Below are 23140 nucleotides of genomic sequence, written 5' to 3'. Positions count from 1 at the left end.
AATTACTCAATGCATAAACTTATAAAAGGGTCAAAAGTCAAGTAAAAATCATCAGTTCCCCAAATACCTGCACTCTGACGTTTTAATCATTCATTAAATTGAACCTAGTTCTAGGAAAGCGAACATTCAGCACATTTGTGGCAAACCTGTCATTTTAGTATTTTGCCAATTGTGTGAAACTGTCATCACACATTGTCAAGACATTGATTTGTGGCAAACCTGTCATTTTAATATTTTGCCAATTGTGTGAAACTGTCATCACACATTGTCAAGACATTGTACTATAGACCTATTAGGAGAACCATGCATTATGGCGGAGGCATACCAGTCGCCGTAGCGACATTTCTAGTTTTTTATACTAAGCTGTCAACAGTTATCAATGTTATGGTTTCTTGAAAAGAAATGGTGATATCTCCGTATGTTTTAGGCTTCATTACATATATACATTTTTTTTTTTACATGGTAGAATGTTTTATGATACAACTAACTTGCACATATAAATCGAATGTGATATCTCTTCCAATGGTAAACGATACCTTTAGTGTGTTGCGTCAGAGTCAAATCTTGATTAATAATTTTATATATTTTTAGAATTTCTTGTATTGCTGTCTATCATATATATTGTCCTTGTTTAAACCATATTGAGGGTTTATTTATTTATTCTTTTTTTTTGGGGGGGGGGGGGGGGGTGGAGCTCATTTTAGTGTTTGGGTAAGGCCCGATCTTTCATTTAAAAAAGAAATGCTTCTGTATGAAAGATATGCTTTTGTACTTGTATGTTACTCTGCTGTTGTAGAAACGTGAATGATGATGGCATATGTGTAATAATATCTGATCCGTACATGTCCTTGAAAGCCCTTCTGATCCGAGCACCCCCCCCCCCCCCCCCAAAAAAAAAAAAAAAATCCGACATGGCGGCAATTTCTCAAAGTTGCTTTTAAATGTGTTGTGCGAAATTACTTTTCAGTATATTATTCTAATAACACTGTCCAAAATGATAATTCATGCTGTATATTCACATTTCTGAGGGGCCCACATTCTCCAAAACTTGTCTTTTTAGTGGGTCCCTCCATTTTTCGAATTATCCACAATGTTTACTTACTTCAAATCACTCGAGTTTTATGATAATCTGTAATGATTGTAAGGTGCTACAATTATTGTATTCTTTTCATCCTACATAGTTTTGAGCACCTGATTTTCTGTTACCAAAAAAGAAGTGATGTTTATATGTTCTTGTCGAAAAATGAAATAAAACATTGAATTGAATTGAATTGAATTTACAAATAAGCATGCTGAAAGTGTATTCACTGTGAATAGATTTTTCTTACATCGTTTTAAGCTGATTTCATGTGGGTTATAGTGTCAAAATTGAATTGAACTAATGCCATTGGTAGATGCTTTCACATTTTAGATATCAGGATCACTCGAGAGTGGAAATGTTCATTTTCATTCCTTTTAGAGTGATCTCAGGGATCACTCAAAGAATGACGAGTGATCCCTAAGGTCACTCTAAAATGAGTGAAAATGAAAATTTTCACTCAAAATTCACTCCAATTTTACTTTAAACTTACTGTTTTCCGTTATTAACTCCTTCAAAAATGAAACTTCCACTCGATTTTTTTTTCTTTTTCGGAGTAGAATATCACTGGTTTTAAAAATATCTCCTTAAAAACCCATGACGGTTTGAAATAGCACTACAATGTTCAAAATATATAAAAACTATAAATAGATGGCACAACAGACAAAATTGTACCAAAATTAAAATAATACATTTAATTTGGCGCAATAAACTATGTCAGCTTTGATGGCCTGCAATCTTGAAGTTTTTGAGTGATTGATCCAAATTTTGTTTTAAACTTTCTATAGCATGGTTGTTTCAAGCTTCTACCTCTATTTGAAAGACATTTTTTGCTTCATCTCATCTGCTCCAAAACAATCTACTTTGAAATGATAGCGATCAGCGTCACCTGAGCTACCACTTAGGTATGAAAAGTTAGTTTGCAGGCTCAAACTCTTGTTTGTCAAAAAAGTCTGCACGCACCAAGACTACTACACGCACCACTGGCACTGCTACAAGCGTCAGTGCCAGTGTTGCGTGTTGTAGTCTTGGCGCGTGCAGACTCTCTTTACGACCAACAAGGTCTTGTCACAGCTAAAGTGGAAATTTTTACATAGTGAGTTTTCAAGTTTGAGACATTATAACTCCTGAACCGCATATGGTACTGGCACCTAATTTTCTCAAAATATTTATTATATGTTAAGCAAAATTCTTAAAAACGTTTCAAGACAATCCTTCAGTCTTTTTTTGATTTATGCTGAATCAAGCATTTTTATGATTTTCCTTTTTTCAGAAAAATATCAAAAAATAAGTATTTTTTCCTTAAAATCTCAATCCATTTATCACAATCTCCCACAAAAATGGTATCAACTTGTAGGAAATTTTATTCTCTTTCATATGACATCACATTTGTTGAAATCTGATGTTTCTATCAAATTCTATCTTTCAAATAGCAAATTCAGTAAATATGGCGGCCATCTTGGACGCCATTTTGGATTTGGAGGCTTTCGCAACAATTTTTTTGAGGTAGACCAGTGGTATGTTGTTTGTTACAATAGAAATTTGAAAATAAGCATGGTCTACTTAGTTTGTAGAGAGAGTGGAACTCACTCGTTAAGTAAGCGAGTTTTTAGGGTTTGGCCCTCCGGTTATTATGACATTTATTAATTTCGGGAGCTGCGTCTGGCGGCCATGTTGGATTTTCGCAATAAAAAAGAAACTGATTCTAATTTTAATCCACTGAATCTTATTTCGCTTACCATTTATCATCAAATAGAGTAAAAAAAAAACCATCCTCAGACAAATCTTAACCACAGAAGGCACTTTTTAGGTCCTCTGGCGGCCATTTTGGATTTTTGGCAGCCATCTTGGATTCGGGACAGATTTCAAGATGGCGCAGAAGCTTATTTTGTTAAGTATGGTCTAAAGTACCAGAATCAAATGAGAAAACCTTGACTGGAAAAAAAGGCAGTTTTTTCCTGGCTCTGCCCTGTCTATTTTGTGCCATTGGCATTGATCCGTGTGCTGGTACCCTTACCAGTCATCGTTAGACTCGATTTAAACTCGAAATAATCCTCCTCCTGGATAGGTTTAATCTAAAACCCGATTTAGACCACAGCTGGACTTAGTAGAATACAAATTAAACCTGGGTTTAAACCTTGGTCTAAACTGATGGTTTAAACCCAGGTTTAAACCCCAAAATCCCACTTTAGACCCAGGCGTGGGTCTAAACTCGGGTCTAAGTTTTTAGCAGAATACGGGCCTTGTAGTATATTGTTTTTCGCTGACCCATTGAGCCAGCGCTATTCTCATTCGGGGTCACTACATTTGATACAGAATGGGGGAGGCAGCGTGTTGCGTTCGTCTCCGTGCCGCACAAACCACTCGCCACGATTGTATGCCTTTAAGTGATTGTCACTGATGGCTTTCAGGCTATTTCACAAAGAAATACCTTCGCAAACCACACGCCGGGTAATGGGCTGTGACTGCGCAAGGGGCGTATAGTTTATGTATGTTTTATGTGTATGTGTGCGCTTGTAAAACTTAAAAGGCGAAAAGACAAGCAATTCATATATAGATAGTACCGGAGACCAAAAAAGGATGAAAATCATTAAAAAGAAGTAGAAAAAAAAAAAGAGACTGAAGCAGCTGATACAACTGGAACAAGTCGCAGGATAATGAGAGACATGAATAGAAATATACATATACATATACCAACAACGAGGGAGAGAGAGAGGGAGGGGGGGGGGTATGACATACAATTAAAAGAAAACCATGACTGGAATTGTAAGTACTAGGAAGAGTTAGAAGTGGTGTCAAATATGTTAATTAAAGTCAGCCGATCGCCATCCCTAATGGTACGTAAACTCCGAACACCGAAGTTTGTGCATGAAATTGCGCAATGCCAGACTCGGTGCTATATCCATAAACGTGTGGGACAATGCTGCCACTGCGATACGTGTGTGTGCGCGCATGTGTGTGTACGCATCATGCACAAACATTGTCACCGCGAGCTGCGGTGATTGGAGGAGAGAGGCCAGAAGACGCGTGTGTGTGTGTGTGTTCATGTGTGTGTACGCATCATACACAAATATTGTCACCACGAGCTGCGGTGATTGGAGGAGAGAGGCCAGAAGACGCGTGGCTCTTTTGGCCTCTCTTTATGCGCATGCGCACTGAGTGTGTGCGTCCATTCGGAAGCTCACGTGGCTCGCTCGGACAGTCATTTTGGGTTAGGAGATTAGCACAGAGAGCGCTCTTGTAGCCTACGCGTTTTGTTAGCTGATGGTTTAATTGTTAGCTCGAACAATGTAGCAGCAGGTATGTATGGGAAACTGGTTTATTGTTAGAAATACGGTGTAACAATATTCTATTATTCAAATCCAAATTCAAATTTTATTTTCATCTTTTTCCACAGAGTGTACAAGAAACAATGATAAATAACACGCGAGTCGTTGAGAATATACATAACCAGAGAAGGATAAGAACATGTTCATGTCTACATGATCAATACAAAAAAGAAACATATACTCTATATACACTCGGCGAGAAAAAAGGTGGAGGTACCCACTCAAAAGACTATATGCTTGTATCATGTGTGGGTATACCTCTGAGGGAGAGGGGGAAATAAGGGGGGGGGGGGTCGGTGAAAAGCTTACAACTATAAAGAGTGCTGGAAACTTGGAAAGTCGAGAATAAAAAAAAAACAGAAAAGAAAGCATAAGTTTTAAAAAAAATGGGAACAGAAAATAGGGAGAAGAGGAAGAGAGTTAGAAGAGGAAGAGAGTTAGTAGTTATCGCCCTATGTCTATTCTTCCTCTTTTCTCGAAGATATTAGATAAAATGTGTGTATAATCGTTTTTCTGTTTTTTTTTGTTTGTTTGTTTGTTGTTGTTTTTTTGTTGAAAGTGCAATATAATCAGTAATAAGCAGTTTAGGTTCCGAGCTGGACATTCTACATCTTCTGCAATTGTTGAATTTATACACAAGGTCGCTGATACCTTTGATGATAAAGAAATAATGATTTGTCTTTTTTAGATTTGAGTAAAGCCTTTGACTCACTAAACCATTCAAGTTTATTGCAAAAGCTTAATTTGTATGGCGTAAGAGGAGTGAACCTACAATGGTTTGATAGCTATTTAAGTGGAAGAAAGCAATATGTTGTGTATGATGCAATATGTTGTGTATGATGATATTGAACCTGATATGATGACAATAAGATGTGGTGTGCCACAAGGATCTATCCTTGGTCCTTTGCTTTTTTTATTTTATATATAAATTATAATGTGTAATGTTTCAGATTCTTTGCAGTTAATAATGTTTGCGGATGACACCAGTATATTCATGAAGGGTAGAGATCCAGTTGTAGTTCAAAATGATTTTAATCAAGAATTTCTAAATTGTTTTGATCGGTTAGACTGTAATAAACTTGTTCTTATTGCAAAGAAAACAAATTATATGGTATTCACGAAAAGACAGATATCAACAAAATTAAGATTGAATTTAAGATTTACATTTTGATCAAGTTTGTTCGATTAAATTCCTTGGTATGACAATTAATAACAAACTTAATTTGAACGAATATACTGGTGTCGTCTGCAAAAGATTGTCCAAAAATGGAGGGATATTTCATAAATTGCGTTTTCTGTCAAGAAAGGTGTTGCTTCTTCTTTATAATACTCTCGTATTACCTTATTTAAACTACTGTGCAATAGCTTGGGCAAATTCAGGTATGACCAATGCCAGGAGATTGTTTTTGTTGCAGAAAAAGCTGGTCCGTATTATTCATCACTGTGATTTTGTTGCCCATTCATTGCCTATATTTTTTAATCTGAAGATTTTAAAATCTAATGATATATATAATCATTATCAAAGTGCAATTTTTATGTACTTATGCTTTAAAAAAATGTTTGATTAACTATTTTCAAATGAGTGATAACAGAAGATATGATTTGAGAATCAAAGATAAATTTACATTGCCTTATGCCAGAACTATGCCATCATATAATTCTATATTTTTAAATGGACCCAAAATTTGGAATTCTATTCCGGTTGAAATAAGATAAAGTTCAGCGCTAAATGTGTTTAAAAGAAAATTAAGATTGCATGTTTTAAATCAGTATGCCGAAATGGTGGGATAAACTTTTCTCATATAAAATATGTCAGTGTGTGTGTGTGTGTGTATGTTTGTGTGCGTGCGTGTGCGTATGTATGTGTGTATTAATTCATAAAGAAATGTATTCATTCAATATTTTGATGTTACATGAATGAAATAGTATGGGGACAGGACTTTTACATAAGGCATAGCCTTTCTGTCTGTCTCCGAACACTTTCAAATGTATTGTGTATTCGTACTGATGCTTATTGCGATAATTTTTTTCTTGTTATACGATGGTGTTGTCAATTATCTGTATTCTCCTGTTTTTTTTTACTGCAAGTGTTGAATAAATCTGAATCTGAATATGAATCAGAGAGAGAGAGAGGGAGAGAGAGAGAGAAAGAAAAACCTAAATCATGTTGATGCATACACCAAGGGCCAAAGCCTGCAGAGACAATTAGCAAAGCGTTTTTGAGAGTGATATGAGTAGAGCTGCTAACCGTGAGGGCACGACCATACGGAATACTAGTACGCAGTAAAAATGATCGATGCCTCAAGAGAACGCAGCCTACAGGAAAAGATGAGGAGCTGATGTCGTGCTTACGAAACACTTCACAAAATTAAATTCATTCATTGTAAAATTTCAAATTATGTATTCTAATGCTTTACAACATGTTATCGGACAGACACTATTCGTTATTAATGTCTATAAATACTGATCTGCGATGACTAACTTTAATCGATAAAGCCATTATCTAAACCCAAACTCCGCTTTTCATCCTGTAGTGAGAATGTTTAATTTAGGGATGGAAGTAATATCCGAACCCTCTCCTGTCAATGTGTAAGCTTCGCATGACAATGGCCTTGACTTGGCTGTTTTATTTCTGTCTAATAAACATAATGGAAGCTTAATGCCTTTGAATGTGCAAACTGCGATATGGTGAGAAGCGCCCGTTTCTTTGTGGCCTTGAAAGCGCTTGATTGCTTTCATGTTATGTCAATGCCTGAGCGAAGTGACAGAGCCCAAAATCCAAACACACGCGACAATGAATCTGATCTTTGCCAGCAGAACCATGATTATGTTTCTCGACAACAACGCATAAAGTTTATGAAAAGCCTCATCAATTTGTGCCCTCACATTGAATGATGATAAAACCATTTTTTTTTTTCATCAGTGAGCCCGGTGTACGTGCTGACCGGAACGTTGCTTACAATATTGTAATGCACCGTACGGATCAGGTATATATTGAACTATTATTTGTGTTGAGGGAGACTTTATATTCTGTCCCATTCCCGTTCTTTCACAAGAACATTTTCAGGACTTAACTTAAATCATTTTATTGTTGTCTCCCTCTCTCCCACAGCAATCCTCCATAGGATACACTCATCCAATCTCCATCACTTCGAGCTGTCATTTCTCCTTTTCTTTCCTTTCTTTGACACAATAGTCTCGTCTCTCTTAGACTTACCTCTGCCCCCCCCCCCAATTTATTCCTCCTTTTGTCGTTTTGATTCCCCGTTCCATAGTCCACATCGATCGTCAACTTGGTTTCTCTCCCTTTGGTTTTGTGAAACTTCACTTCTCTCTCCTATCTCCATGATGTTTAAAACCTTCTAACTTTTCCCACTTCTCTCTCCTTTCCATTTAATCTTTCTCCATCCAACGATGTCCACACCTTTACCCGATTTCCACTCTATTCCTTACGTCTCTCTCGGTCCCCCTTTTCCGTCTCCACTGGTGCAACTTCAACTTCCACCTCTCTGCGAGCTGCCCCTCACTTGTCACTATTTGCCTTCCTTACACTCTCCCTATGTTGTTTCCCTCTTCAATATTCCTCTTTCTATCTCTTCCTCTTTCAAGCAATGGTCCCCAAGACCTGATGAAAACGAGAGAGAAGAACATGAACGGGGTCAAACCTGATACACTGCAAACTTACCCCATGCAATTAACATCATGTCAAGGGTCATTAAGACCATTGGTCTTTTTTCTGAAATATTTACACGTTTTCATTAAACCATTGATTGACACTGGGATAAGGAACTAACCTCACATATCTGCGAGTAACAGCTTTGTACAGCTCGCCAATGAGGACTCTTAATTGTTAACTGACGCCTTGAAGGGTCGAAGACACCTCGTGCGGGACGAAAAGTGTACTCGTTCTAACCACGAGGCCTTATCATATTATAGAACTAGAAGGCTGAGAGTCCACCATTGCACCTCGACAGGCGCTCTGACGAGGAGAAGGTAACCTGCTAAGACTCAGCGAGGCGCCCTGTTACCTTCTCATGCTATGTGCCGGCCAGTGAGGGGTGCCTTAGCGAGTTTCAACAAGTTGCCTTCTGGCTGCAGTTTTGAGCTTTCGTACACACCAGCAGGTACACGGAGTAACACACCTCACTAACTAAAATGTCACGCAACAAAACGAGAAAACAAAATGACGTCTTCTCGCTCTGGTAATCTGGATCATAAGCTAATCAAAAGCATCCAAAGTGTAATTACTGTGCCGTTTTCAGATGAACCGGTAATTTTTTACCTCTGCCAAAGAAAGATGTCATTAGTGCCGCAATGCCTTGGTGTATAAGTCCCACCTGATTGAATTCTGTGGTACCTTTATACCGTTAACCGTAAGTACATCATAGTTCAAGGTAAGAATCAGCTTTTCTTCTACAGAGAAGAACAAACACTTGCAAGTGAAATCAAATTACACACATTACTTGTACAGTACAGGAGGTATACCATAACGTATAATACACCTATTCACGATTGCTCGTCATTGCTCATAGGCCCCATTTCACACTGAAAACATCGTTCAAATCAAACTGTGAATTTAATCGAATGGAAAGAGAAAGGAGATATATGAACTCACATTCTGACATATATTACGTGCATTCTTACACTTTCAAATTCAATCCAGACGAGTTACCATTGTATCACTTTGTGTATTAACTACACTCACGCAGTACATAAACACACATGATATATACAATGTGTAATCGACAATTCGTATTACACCTAAACATGAACCTACTGCACATGCACAGCACTCACTCATATCTTCTCTTGCCCTCTTAAACATATAATATTCCAATTAAAAAAGAACAAAACTACTTTTCGTGAGGGCCAAATCAGAGCTATGGATACGAGACCATCAGCTCAGTCAAGCTATGCTTATGCTGACGCTGACGGTCTCCTACTTCATTGTTGAAGCAAATGTACTTCCTTTTCTGTGTTGTACGCAACCATTCTGACCATTCATGCAATGATTTTGTTATGCGTGTAGTAAGAACTGCAGCTGCTGCTGCAGTTGTATTTCCCCTTTGTTATTTGGTTGCGTTTTGTTTAAATTTGTCATACCCATGCCATTTATGTTGATTTGATTTGAAAAACAAAATAATTAAATACGCACGAACGAACGAATATTCTTTGACATGTATACAAATACGAGTATTTAGCCTTGGGAAACATTGCCGTCCTTGTTCCTAATGAATTATGTCTATTTTATACGAGTAATCATAAACCTGCATTGGTTTTGCCAGACCTTGAAGAGAAGTCAGGATCGCACGCAATGATGGACTATAATGTTATATGTGACCCTGCACCTCAAAACAAACAAAAAGTCGCCAGACATGAATTTTTAGTTAAGACCATATTCTGAAAAAGCAGACTTTAAGCTTTAAAATGGTGTATAACTCAAATCAAATGGACTCAGCAAAACTATCTAAATATTGGAAAGAAAGCACAAACTCAGGAAAAGTGTGAACTGAGAAAAGAGGCTCTGAAGTACAGTGTCTATTCAAGCGCTTAATCTTTACCAAACCGTGCTGGCTGTGCGATGAATGGGACAAAAAAAAAAAACAAAACCAGGAAGTAAACAACCAGAGTAACAACAATGAAGGGATTATCAGATTTAACTGAAATTAAGCACGCCTCATTAACACATTATGTCCATAATTAATGCCAACTTTCAACGCAGTAGCACTATCCTTTCAAAAGTTATTAGAGTTGAAAGTGAAGGGTGTGGACAAGGTTTTTCAGAAATGAGAAAGGGATTCTAAAGACACACCTAATCACACTATTCTACCAAAAATGTTTGAGATAAACTGCTAAAAAAACACACTTTCCTGCCTGTTTTATGATACCAAATTTTAGCATAATGTAAAAGAAGACCCGCTCTTTCAGAAAATATAAAAAAGTCAAGTTCGGCTCGGTTGACCCATTTTACTTATTTTCAGTCCTCACGCAAAATCAGAGTGTGCGACTTTATGTTCGTTTTGAGGTGCACGGTCACATATGTGACCCTGCACCTCAAAACAAACAAAAAGTCGCCAGACATGAATTTTTAGTTAAGACCATATTCTGAAAGACCAGACTTTAAGCTTTAAAAATGATGTATTACTTCAATCAAATGGACTCTCCTAACCTATCTAAATATTGGAAAGAAAGCACAAACTCAAGAAAAGTGTGAACTGAGAAAAGAGGCTCTGAAGTACAATGTCTATTCAAGCGCTTAATCTTTACCAAACCGTGCTGGCTGTGCAATGAATGGGACAAAAAACAGGAAGTAAACCACCAGAGTAACAACAATGAAGGGATTATCAGATTAAACTGAAATTGAGCATGCGTCATTAACACATTCTGTCCATAATTAATGCCAACTTTCAAAGCAGTAGCACTATCCTTTCAAAAGTTATTAGAATTGAAAGTGAAGAGTGTGGATAAGGTTTTTCAGAAATGAAAAAGGGATTCTAAAGACAAACCTAATCACACTATTCACCAAAAATGTTCGAAATAAACTGAAAAAAAAAACACTTTCCTGCCCGTTTTATGATACCAAATTTTAGCATAATGTAAAAGAAGACCCGCTCTTTCAGAAAATATGAAAAAGTCAAGTTCGGCTAGGTTGAGCCATTTCACTTATTTTCAGTCCTCACGCAAAATCAGTGTGTGCGACTTTATGTTCGTTTTGAGGTGCACGGTCACATATATTCAGCAAGTTACTAAGGTTTGCCTTGACGGATTCTTGATTTTTCTTCCCTGTAGCTGTGTATAAATATATTCATTTATATAGGCGCATTTGTTCATGTATTGCATCAACATAAGTCTATACCTTCCAAAATGCAGGAAAGTAAGATGTAAACTTAAAGGCCAAGACAACTCGACATCAAAGCACATTGTACTATACTGCATCATTGAAGCTGCAGTTAGATCTTTACGGTGTGATAATGATAGCGAAGGTGAAAATATTGATGACAGTGATGATAATAGATATAGTCATTGTAATGGTCATGATGATGATGATGATGATGATTACGCAACTTCTGGGGAGAAAAAATATTCAAATGGCGACGTTTTCATCACAACGTAAATGTTGCCTGCGTGAAAGTCAACAATGGTCTGAAGCAACTGACCAAGCTTTGGACGTTAGTGGCATGGATTAAACGAATTTAAACCCGGAGGAGCCCCGCCACTGAGCGTTTTGCTAATCCGCAAATGCATAATTTGTCTTAATGGACATAATATCTGTAGTTGTCCTCAGCCAAAAAAAGAAAAGAGAAACAAAAACAAAACAATTTAAAGCATTATTGGCGGAATGAGCTGTTGCAGGTCGATGCATGTTGTAGGTCGATACATGCCAAGCTATGCTTCCGTATTGCAAGCCCCACCCCAGATTCGCGGTGAGTCCCCATTGATGCCAAACTTTGGTTCGCCATTGAGTCACGTGACTACCTCATAGGATGTGAAAAGTGCGGTGAACCAAATCATCGTGCCTTGTCATGCAGACACACCTATCAGCTGCAATGTAGGAAATGTGCAAACTTCGGCCATAAGGAAAAGTTCTGCCAATTCTAGGTCCTTGGCCAAGAAGAGAGAGCCACTGAAGATAACGCTGACTCTGTACGCATCCCCAATCAGGTATTAGAACAGAAAACAATTAATCTCAAAGATAATGATGACGATTTCACTGATGAGTAGAGTAAATGTTACCTTAATTTATCAAAATGTAAGGGGTTAAAACTTGGTGATATAAATGTACGAAGTTTGTTTGATAAACTGGATGAAGTCCGATTTATGTTATCCAAAATCAAGTTTAATATTCTATGTATATCTGAAACATGGCTGCATGAAAGAATTGAAGATGATTTAATTCAAATCCCTGATTATACGGTAATAAGACAAGATAGACAAAATAATCGGCGAGGAGGAGGAGTATATGTATGTACATCCATACTTCGCTAACTTTTATGAAACGTGATGAGCTCTGTAATGATGTTCTTGTGGCTGTTTGGATTGAGCTACCACGGACAAAGTTTAACAAATTGATTGTTGGTTGTCTTTATAGACCCCCAAATGCTGATAGTTTGTATATGGATATCATATTTGATACTTTGGAAAGAATTATGACGGAAGATAAAGAACTTATAATCCTAGGGGATATGAATTATGATTATAAAAGAAATGATGTAATAAGTGATACCAGTAATCCAATTAATGATATTGAGAATTTATTTATGATGACCCAACTTGTGAGTGAACCAACTAGGGTTACTGAAACCAGTTTTAAATGCCTTTATTATATATTGACTTCTATACCCGAATATCATGATTTCTGTGGAGTCGCAAAGATTTCCGTCAGTGACCATTATCTGATTTATACGTGTGTGGTATTTCATAAGAAAGAGTATGGACACAATTTGATACATTTTCGTGATTATAGTAAGTTTGATTCTACTCATTTTATTGATGATTTAGAAAAATGTGATATATTTCATTCAGAAAATGATATGGACGATAACGTGGAAATGAAATGGAATAAATCTAAATCTGCATTCATGGACATATGTGATAAGCATGCTCCGATTAAACAATGTAGGTTGAAACGAAGACATAATCCATGGATGACACCAGACATTATCAAGTTGATCTATAGAAAAGATTTTTAAAAAAAAAAAAAGTCTGTTTCTGTCAAATCTCCAGAAGTCTTGTCAGAATATCGGCAAGTCAGAAATAAGTTATCTGAAGAAATTAGATTGAGTAAGAAACTGTATTTTGATAATGTCACTCGAAAGTATGGTAAAATAGTAAAGTATTATGGAAGGAATTGAATAGAATTCGAGTTGACAATAAGCATATATCTATTATACCTGGGCCCCTTGCAAGAAAGATGCAATCAATTGCAAATAATTGCTAATTTTGAAACAACCATTCTGATTGGCTCAGGGTCTGCCCTATTAAGAAGACATGCATGCAACAATGATTTTGATTGGCCAGTGACAATCAGTTGCAAGTTGCGTTTAAACGCAAAGTTTCTAGCAACGGGGCCCTGGTGAACTTGATGGTGATAAATTAAACAGATTTTTTGTTAATGTTGGTGAAACAATATCTAGATCTTTTCAAGACGAAGGTTTTAAATGTTATCACCCGCAGTGTATTCATTCTTTTCAATTCGATAGTATCGACTCAAATAGAATCTTTACATTACTATCGAATCTACCAACAGATAGTAGTATTGATGTGTTAGAAATGGATGCAAAACTATTGCAGGTTGCTGCACCAGTGATTTATACCTCTCTTTGTAGATTGTTCAATGAAAGCCTGACAACTGGTCAAGTACCAGTATATTGGAAGAAAGCAAGAACTACACCTGTTTACAAAGGCAAGGGTTCGAAGAATGACCCTACCAATTATCGGCCAATCTCTGTAGTTTGCCATATATCTAAACTCTTGGAAAAAGAGGTCCAAAAACAGTTTCTGAAATATCTCCAGAGCAACGATTTAATCAATATTGATCAATTCGCTTTCCTTCCCGAACATTCAACGCAAACTTGTTTGCATCGTGTTGTGGATGACTGGTATGAAGCGTTTAACAACAATGAATGTGTAGTAGCCTGTTTTCTTGATATATCTAAATGTTTTGATAGTATTGATATGAATATTTTGTTGACCAAGCTTAAATGGTACGGAGTTCAGGAATATGAGTATAAAGGGTTCTCCAGTTATTTACATGATCGAAGTCAAGCTGTCCGGGCGCATGGATCTTTGTCAAAGTTCCGTGATATTAGAGTGGGTGTGTCCCAGGGTAGTATACTAGGACCCCTTTTATTTTTGTTATTTATGAATGATATAACTCAGTGTCTTAGATTTTCACAATGCAATATATATGCGGATGATGTGGTTATATATACCACCAGTGGGTATGTTGATGAAGCATCCTCACGTCTGCAGTCAGATCTGAATGATTTATATCTTTGGTATACTAGGAATAAGTTAAAGATCAACGTTGATAAAACCAAAGTGATGGTTTTGAGTATGTCCAAAAAATATGATCTGAATATTTGTATTAATGCTGAACGTATTGAGCAAGTTCACAGTATTAGGTACTTAGGTATTGAAATTGATGATAAGTTATTATGGAATAATTATGTACGACAGTTAACGAAGCAGCTAGGTTGTAAAATGTATTTACTACAGAAAATGCGTAAGTTTGTCAGTCAAAATGTGTTGATTTTTTTGTATCTCACTCTAATACAACCTTGCATAGATTTTGCTTCTTCTGTGTGGGGCCATTGCTCTTCTAAATCACTGGATAATTTGCAAAAGAGAGCAGCAAGAGTGGTGAAAAGTTATTATGATTATGTTAATAGTCATGGTGTTGATTTTATCAAAGAAATTAAAAAATGGAAATCATTTGAGTAACGACGAGATTATTTTTTGGCAACATTAATGTACAAATGTGTTTATGGTTTAGCCCCCACTCTTATGGTTAATGAAATAGAAATGGTCTGTGACAGGCATTCTCATAACACAGGTTCAGCCGACTCACTCAATGTGGTCATTCCAAAACCAAATCTTGCATGTTTTAAGAAGTGCTTTCGCTTCTCAGGAGCACAAGTATGGAATTCACTACCAGACATTTTACAAAATGCCCGGGCTGTTCACAATTTTAAGCGTGTATATAAGCAGTTATATTTTTTGTAATATGTACTTGTTGTTGTGACCATCTCAGCTGCAGAAGATCTTTCCTGTCGTTTTTAATCTAGCTATTGAAAATTATTTATCTTTGGGCTTTTTTTTTGTAACCTCTTTTCTGCGAGAGACAGCGAGGGAATATTATCATATCTCTTATATGCTTGTTAATATTATGATTATTCTTTGGTGTGTGTGTGTGTGTGTATGTGTGTGTGTGTGTAAGTGTGTGTGAGTGTGTGTGTATGTGTGTATGTGAGTGTGTGTGTGAGTGTGTGTGTGAGTGAGAGATTGGGTGGATATGAGTACTCTACTGTCATGTGCTCCCTTTGAAAAGAGTGACATGTATGCCGGCATTTATGCCAATATGAATTCTAATGCTTAGTCCAGATTTGTTTTTCTTTGTCTTTCTCTGCAGTCTTCTCGCCAAAGGAGTTGCAAAGTGAATTTTAGGACATGAATTTTATATTGTTAATAATTCACTATTCATCTGATTTGATACTTTAATTACTGCAGCTGACTTGGATTTTATACTGGTGACAATTCATTGTAATGATTGAATTTTTGTTTGTATTTTTATGTTTTATCTCAGGACCTTGATGAAAAACAGCTCATGCTGATCAAGCTATCCTGAATAAATATGTTTCAATAAAATAAAAATAAAAATGTCTAGCCATGCAAAGAGGTAAAAATAGAACTCCGTGATTATTATGAACAACGAAAATCAGTCATGTAAAACACACCTTCAAGATCATGGGCATTGGCGTCGGATACATGCCAAGCTATGAGGTTACGAAACAATCATTTATTTTTTTCCTATAGCACTATACCATGCATTCGAATTTGTGATAGAAACTAGGAACTCCTCCTTGTGCCGAGTAAAGATGAACAGTTAGATTTCTATGACTTTCCGTTTCTCCGATTTTCATTTAATTTCATTTGAATTCTATAAAAAAAGATGTAAGGAATACAAAGAATGTAAGAACTATCATGAAAGAACCCTGGAACATTCCATGAAAAAAGTGTTGTAATATTTCGACGAGAGACAAAGGACGACATGAAAACAGGTACAGTACTCTCCGCATAATCGGGTAGGCTCGGGCAGAGCGTTTCTTACCCGATTAAGCGGAGTACCCGATTAACAGAAGAACACGTCTCATTCACAATTGACACACACAGTGTGTATGTGCATGCATTGTACACTGCGCCAAACACCTACACTGTATGCTTAACACTCGTGCTTGCACTGCACATTATACATACCTTGCACTTACTCAGTCACGAGCAATAATATGCACTCTTTTTATGGACATAATTAATCACTCCCCAAATGGTCCATCTTCTGTGCAAATTAGGCAGAGAAGGTGAAAATTTGACAGTCATGATTTCTTTAAGTGTAATATCTGCTATAAAATGTGGGTAGAAAGTAGATAAGAAGGAAATTATTTACCCATTTATGCGGAGAGGCAACCCGATTATCAGGTAATTTTAATGTGCATTCGAACTGATTTTGACATTACTACCCAATTAAACGGAGTACCCGTTTAAGCGATACCCGATTACGCGGAGAGTACTGTATTTCAGTTTGTAAGGGATAAGCATACACCGTTGGTTGTTCTAGGGCCGATTCCGAGATTTAAATCTATAAAATGTTGTAATAGTTAATGTTGCAAAAAGGAAAAAGAGAACGACAAAAAGAACAAATACACATAAGAAGGCGAGAGACATCAGAAGGATTTACATAATGCACATCGAATGGAAATAATAGTTTATAGTAATCTTAATGGACAAGATATAATTTGCTCTGTACCGATTAATGGTAATTCCATATGTCAAACTGCAGTAAGTTTGCAATGGTTCCAGAACTTTCGTGTGAATGACTATGATGTGTGTGCGTGTGTGTTTGAGGCAGTACGGAGATCCCGAAGGAAGAAACCCAGAAACACAGAAAGGATTGTAAGGATTGTACCTTTCATGTGGGAGCTCCGTTGTTTTTGTTTTTAATTTTCATAATTAACCTTGTCTCGATTGTATTCATGCTCTAGAACAGCCACTGAATGGTAAAAACTTATTCGAACAGAATGAGGTCCTAATTTGCTTTTCGATTCCGTGATAGTGTGGTGGTTGTGTATAAACTATTCATTTCTACGAAGCGTATAGCAAAGAGCAAACAGCTCTAACGATATTATCATATTTTGAGGCACATAGGTGATGAGGGTTAGAATAAAATGTAAATATTTGCAAAGACAAATTCTTTTTTTCCTCTAAGATAATGGCTTATGAAAAGCATGGTGCACACAATGTCGACCCCATCATGTTTCAAATGCAATATAGATAAAGAATAATTCAGCAATTGATTCATTAGTCAGGTGGAACCCTCGGGAAGAGGTCCTTAGAAATCAAATAACGTCACCTCTACTGGGTTCCTTCTTTCCTCATTATTGTGACATTGCTCAACTTTCTCGCTCCTAATCCATTCTCTCAAAATTATTCGTCATCATTTTATTTCCTTCATTCTCTTATTAACTTTATCTTGATCTACTACCTGACTACTACTTCTTGTTTACTCTTTCTCTCTATTTTTTCTCCTCTCTCCTTTCTTGCTTGAGATTTGTTCTTGATATGTCCATCTTTCATCCTCCTCTTCCTCCGCTTCCATCACCTGAGTTTATTCTACATTTTACCTCTGTCTATTGCCGCTGAATTCTCATGTGTGGTTGTGGCTAACACTATATTCTTCGTACTGTACGATAATATTACGGATATTTTGTTTTACTACTACCACTTAACTGCTACTACGCTACTACTATACCATGATTACTGATACTATAGTACTATTGCCGCCGCTCTTCCAAAATATGCCCTGTGCCAATGTCCAGTGCATATACACGATTTTTTTCCTGATATGAAGTGAACGTCAATTTTTTAAAGCTACTACCTCGTTTGGTTCTTTCGTGTACCATTTATCAAATATGACGTCACCTTTTTACCTTTAACGTTTTTATTCTCTTGAGATTTTATTATTCTTCCGACAAGTCGAGATTAACAGACAGACAGACAGACAGACAAACAGTCAAACAGCCGGGGAAGGGGACGGAGAAAGAGAAAACAAATACCATTGTCTTAAATAAGTATACAAAAAAGGTGAAACAAGTGAAATCAGTGTGAAGAACATAAGCTCAGGAGTACAGAGAAAACTCTGACACTCACCTCGGCATGGTTGGAGCGAAAATCCTCGCACTGTGTACCAGCAACTAAGGTAATAGTGTGATCTAGTCGGCAGGTGAACATCGAATGAATGTTACTCGACCGCAATGCTCCCATCAGGGGCTTGAAGGCGGCCAGGTGAATACAATGCTTCTGGTTTCACGTGACTAAATGTTATTTGGGCACAGAATTGCTAATTCTGTGGGTGTTGTTGTCCTTCTGCAGGTATTGTCAGAATGTAATAATGAGCTGAAGTATAATATGCGACAACAAAAATCTGATAGGCAGTCGATTCTGAAGTAACAAAAACACACAACGAATCTTATAATCCAGCATAAGAACCATCTGTCGCACCCGTTCTTGTGAGAATAATCACAGGATCAGTAATAACAGACCTTAAACGTTCTCACCGAACTTGTACAAGTTGGACTCGAAAATTCTTAATAGTACCCTAGAAAATACTCACCATATTCCAAGAACTCCAAGAACACTCCAAGAACACGACGAGTTCGGTCTTTTAATTTTAACCCTTTCACCACAATTGGTAAGTATTTGCAAATAACTTTTCATTGTTTTATTTTTCCATATCAAAATGATAAAAAATTATCGCAAAATAATGGTGACGATTTGTACAAGATAAGGTTCAATGATATTTGAAGCAAATGCTAACACAAACAGAAGTACACTATATTCAAATCAATTCAATAATTCATTTATTTCCATCAAAGAAACAAGTACATACTCGCACATAGTATTCATTCTAATAATCATAGATCCACATGTTATGAAGAGCTTGCTTCCAAAAGAGGCTAAATCCATCATTTTTCAATGGATTTAGCTCCATTTGGAAGCAAGTTTTTCATATACATGAATAGATCTGTTTTAATTTCCATGGAATCAATGTGGGTTGAAATAACGCTAAGTAATGCCAATAATAACATAAAGCGTAGCCCTATTCGCATACCATCTCTCAGCTGGCTCCAATAAATGAAATAAAACCGAATAACCGCATAATGGCAAACGATTCTTCAGAATCAAACCTAATAATCGTTCATTTCTAGATAAAATTATAATATAGGCGAGTTGAATAGCATACAAATAGTGAACGATGTGTGTGTGTGTGTGTGTGTGTGTTTGTATGCGTGTATGGGTATATCATGTGTACATATAGGCCTACTTCATATGCAAATGATATACTTACATAAAAATACCAAATATGCACGATAGAGGGAGAAGGAGAGAGAGAGAGAGAGAGAGATAGAGAGAGAGAGAGAGAGAGAGAGAGAGAGGGAAGGGAAATTCTTCTTTGCTTTGAATCTAACTGATGTACGTTTGTTTGTAAAATTCGTTTTTAATATTACTCCCCTCAATCCCATTTTACGAAAATGTGTGAGCCATTGTTGTGTTTTCATTTGAAAAAAAAAAATACACACACACACACAAAATGTGACCCTGCACCTCAAAACAAACAAAAAGTCGCCAGACATGAATTTTTAGTTAAGACCATATTCTGAAAGAGCAGACTTTAAGCTTTAAGATGATGTATAACTCAAATCAAATGGACTCTCCTAACCTTTCTAAATATTGGAAAGAAAGCACAAACTCAGGAAAAGTGTGAACTGAGAAAAGAGGCTCTAAAGTACAGTGTCTATTCAAGCGCTTAATCTTTACCAAACCGTGCTGGCTGTGCGATGAATGGGACAAGAAACAGGAAGTAAACCACCAGAGTAACAACAATGAAGGGATTATCAGATTAAACTGAAATTAAGCATGCCTCATTAACACATTCTGTCCATAATTAATGCCAACTTTCAAAGCAGTAGCTCTATCCTTTCAAAATTTATTAGAGTTGAAAGTGAAGAGTGTGGACAAGGTTGTTCAGAAATGAAAAAGGGATTCTAAAGACACACCTAATCACACTTTTCTACCAAAAATGTTCGAGATAAACTGCTAAAAAAAACCCACACTTTCCTGCCCGTTTTATGATACCAAATTTTAGCATAATGTAAAAGAAGACCCGCTCTTTCAGAAAATATGAAAAAGTCAAGTTCGACTAGGTTGACCCATTTCACTTATTTTCAGTCCTCACGAAAAATCAGTGTGTGCGACTTTATGTTCGTTTTGAGGTGCACGGTCACAAATAAATCCGTCTGCAAGTGAACAATCAGTGAGTGTACGATATTTCGCAGTATACGTTGGTATGTCATTGGAATTCCATATACCACCCACATAGGGAAGGAAATTGTGCATTGTAACCCCCCCCCCCCCCCCCCCCGGGAAAAATGAACCAAAAATGAAAATAGATTTAGTAAATCCCAGCGACGGATTTAGCAATTGCAGAAATACTAGTGACGCAGTCTGATGCTGACACAAGGTTTGAACAAACCGAATATACCTCATGAATGGGCTTCTAAAGTCGTTTAGTTTATTGATTCCCTGTGTCGCACTTTCCAGACGGACGCGAACTCCACAACGATTGTGATTTCGATTGTCAAATAGTGTAAGACAAAATGTCCTCATTATATCTAGTTTATGAAATGATTTGAAGCCTTTAAGTAGGTTCTCCCTTTTTGAGAAGTTTCTAAACGGATGTTGGATAAACGGCTGGGATTATTTTTTCCCACAATAGTTATACCTAAATTAAAAACTTTTTTGTTTCTGTGACAGCTGAAAGTGACGACTTTAGGCTATGATAAAAATTCGTTATTCATGGAAGCAAATCTTTCATAAAAGTTATGATTGATTTCATATGACAAATACCCCGTTAAGGTTCACACATCGTGCATCTAGATCATCATTATAATCCTGTCCGTAAATTATTTCAAAGACTAGCCGACCAAGAAAATATTCTGAATGAATATTATAAACATAATTTTATGCACAAAATTATTGAGATTAAGATTCCCTTGTTTGACTCAACACATTTCGCAGATTTGTTAATATCATCCTATCGTGCCCTTCATCATGATAGCAAGCTCAGTATGTCATCTCCCCCTCCCCCACCCTCATTACCCTCTTTCTTTTCCAATCATGATTAATGTTACTTGACGACTGTTTCCATTCAAATTGTCCTCTCTGGCTTATCCTGTCAGTTGCATCGCGAGGAATCGCTTTACAATCTTCGAAAGAGCGCCCTCTTGCGATTTCCATCCTTCAGTTTTCTGATTGCTGATGTGCCGAAGATTGCTTGTACTCGCCGCCGACTTCGCTCCGTCCGTTCCCCTTTGGGCCTGGTAGTCGGACATTGCACGTGCCATCATCCTTCTGAAATCGTCTCGTCCGCTGTCCGACTTGACGTTCGCCCGCCATCCGCCACGCCCGTGCTCGCTTCTCGTGACCCTGCTACTGGTTGAATGACCCGGAAGTAGTTCCTGTCCAATCGCGGTGTCCATCGCGGCGAGCATTCGTTCCCCGTCGCCAGACGAGTCCTCAGCTTCCCGCCAGTACCTTGCGGGAGCAAAGTCCTCATCATCCGATAGGAATGCAGGGCCTGGCATGCTAACAGCGATCTGAGGTTGATGTAGCAACAAACCTGTTGGAATGAGTGAAACAAAAATGAATGACATAATCAGTACAGTAATGAAACAACAGCAATAACCTCAAAAGCAAGGGCATAGTTTAGCCATCGGCTTACGTGAAGCGATCCGTGACAGTATTAAAAAGGAGCTTTACATAGGTGATCATTTTATTAAAGATAATGGCGATCATCACGCCTTCCAACTGCATCCCCGGGCCCATACACGTTAAGTACAAGGGACCCTGTCCTTTCAAGAATGTCTTTCTTGTCATACCTGTCCAAACAAACAACTCACAAATAATTTTGAAATTTTCCTAAATGAAACCAAATAATCTCTCTCTCTCTCTCTCTCTCTCTCTCTCTCTCTCTCTCTCTCACACACACACACACACACACAAACACACCCGCACACATGCACACACATGCACACACACAAACAAAACACATACACATACAAATAAAATACACACATGCAAAGACAAATCAAAGATAAACACAAAACGGTAATCAAATACTCTGAAAATAGTAATCGCTTTTAATCTATCCCAAATAGGTACTGTCTCAAAGCACACACACCCATACACACATACTTCCACATACGTCTTTTTTTTAATCTTCTTCTTCATTTTCTTTCCCTCTTTATTTTTCATTAAGCACTACCGGCACCAGCTCCGCAGGCTGCCACACAGTCTATGTAAGAGGGCGAGGAGCTCAATATCTGCTCATTCATTTGCTGGTGGGGCGCCCGCATTTGACGATGGTGGCGTCATGGTAATTGCGTATTATCATGAAATTTGGTCCAACAACGTGCGGTTCTGTATTAATATTATACCCTTCCACACATGAAAGGATGAATGAGGACGCAAAATGAATTTGAAGGAATGAAATAGGATTAGGGTAGGATTTTTTTTTTCTTTCTACCTCTCCCTTAATTCCGAAGTCTCCTTTTCTCTGTTTTTTTTTCGTGTTTTACAAAACTACTTTCATTATGTCACCCTGGTGCATCTTTTTGTACTACATTTCCGTACATGTATCTCTGTAGAAAAGCAGTATTACTATTTTTCAATCTACATACTAAATTGCACAGAGACAGTGGAATTAGGGATGTTATGTTCAGCAAGCATGCATGTTGGTTTATTTGTTCTGTTTCTGTTTGTTTTCCCTTCCACTCTTCCTCATTCAGGAAGCCGCGCTGACATCCTCCAATTACCGAACGAAAATGAGAATTAACCACGTTACGACATTTTAAAAACTAGGCAGTATACAATATTCTACCTGATATCAAAGTTACCATGA

The 23140-nt window shown here is 37.2% G+C and overlaps 1 protein-coding gene across 1 annotated transcript in view; it reads right to left on the bottom strand.

The window, feature by feature from the left end:
- LOC139722696 (epithelial sodium channel subunit alpha-like) overlaps positions 1 to 18338 on the bottom strand; it is a 48170-nt gene extending 29832 nt beyond the window's left edge. Inside the window, exon 1 of the mRNA XM_071633989.1 lies at positions 18331 to 18338. Coding sequence (XP_071490090.1) covers positions 18331 to 18338 — 8 coding nt within the window. The remainder of the gene's footprint in view (positions 1 to 18330) is intronic.
- Positions 18339 to 23140: the final 4802 nt, after the last annotated feature.

Source organism: Diadema antillarum, unplaced genomic scaffold (assembly GCF_040938485.1).
Source record: "Diadema antillarum isolate AM-2024a unplaced genomic scaffold, OU_Dant_1.0 scf00000170, whole genome shotgun sequence".
Taxonomy (NCBI): domain Eukaryota; kingdom Metazoa; phylum Echinodermata; class Echinoidea; order Diadematoida; family Diadematidae; genus Diadema; species Diadema antillarum.
The sequence above is the reverse complement of the archived record's forward strand: the minus strand, read 5'-3'. Positions and strand labels throughout refer to the sequence as shown.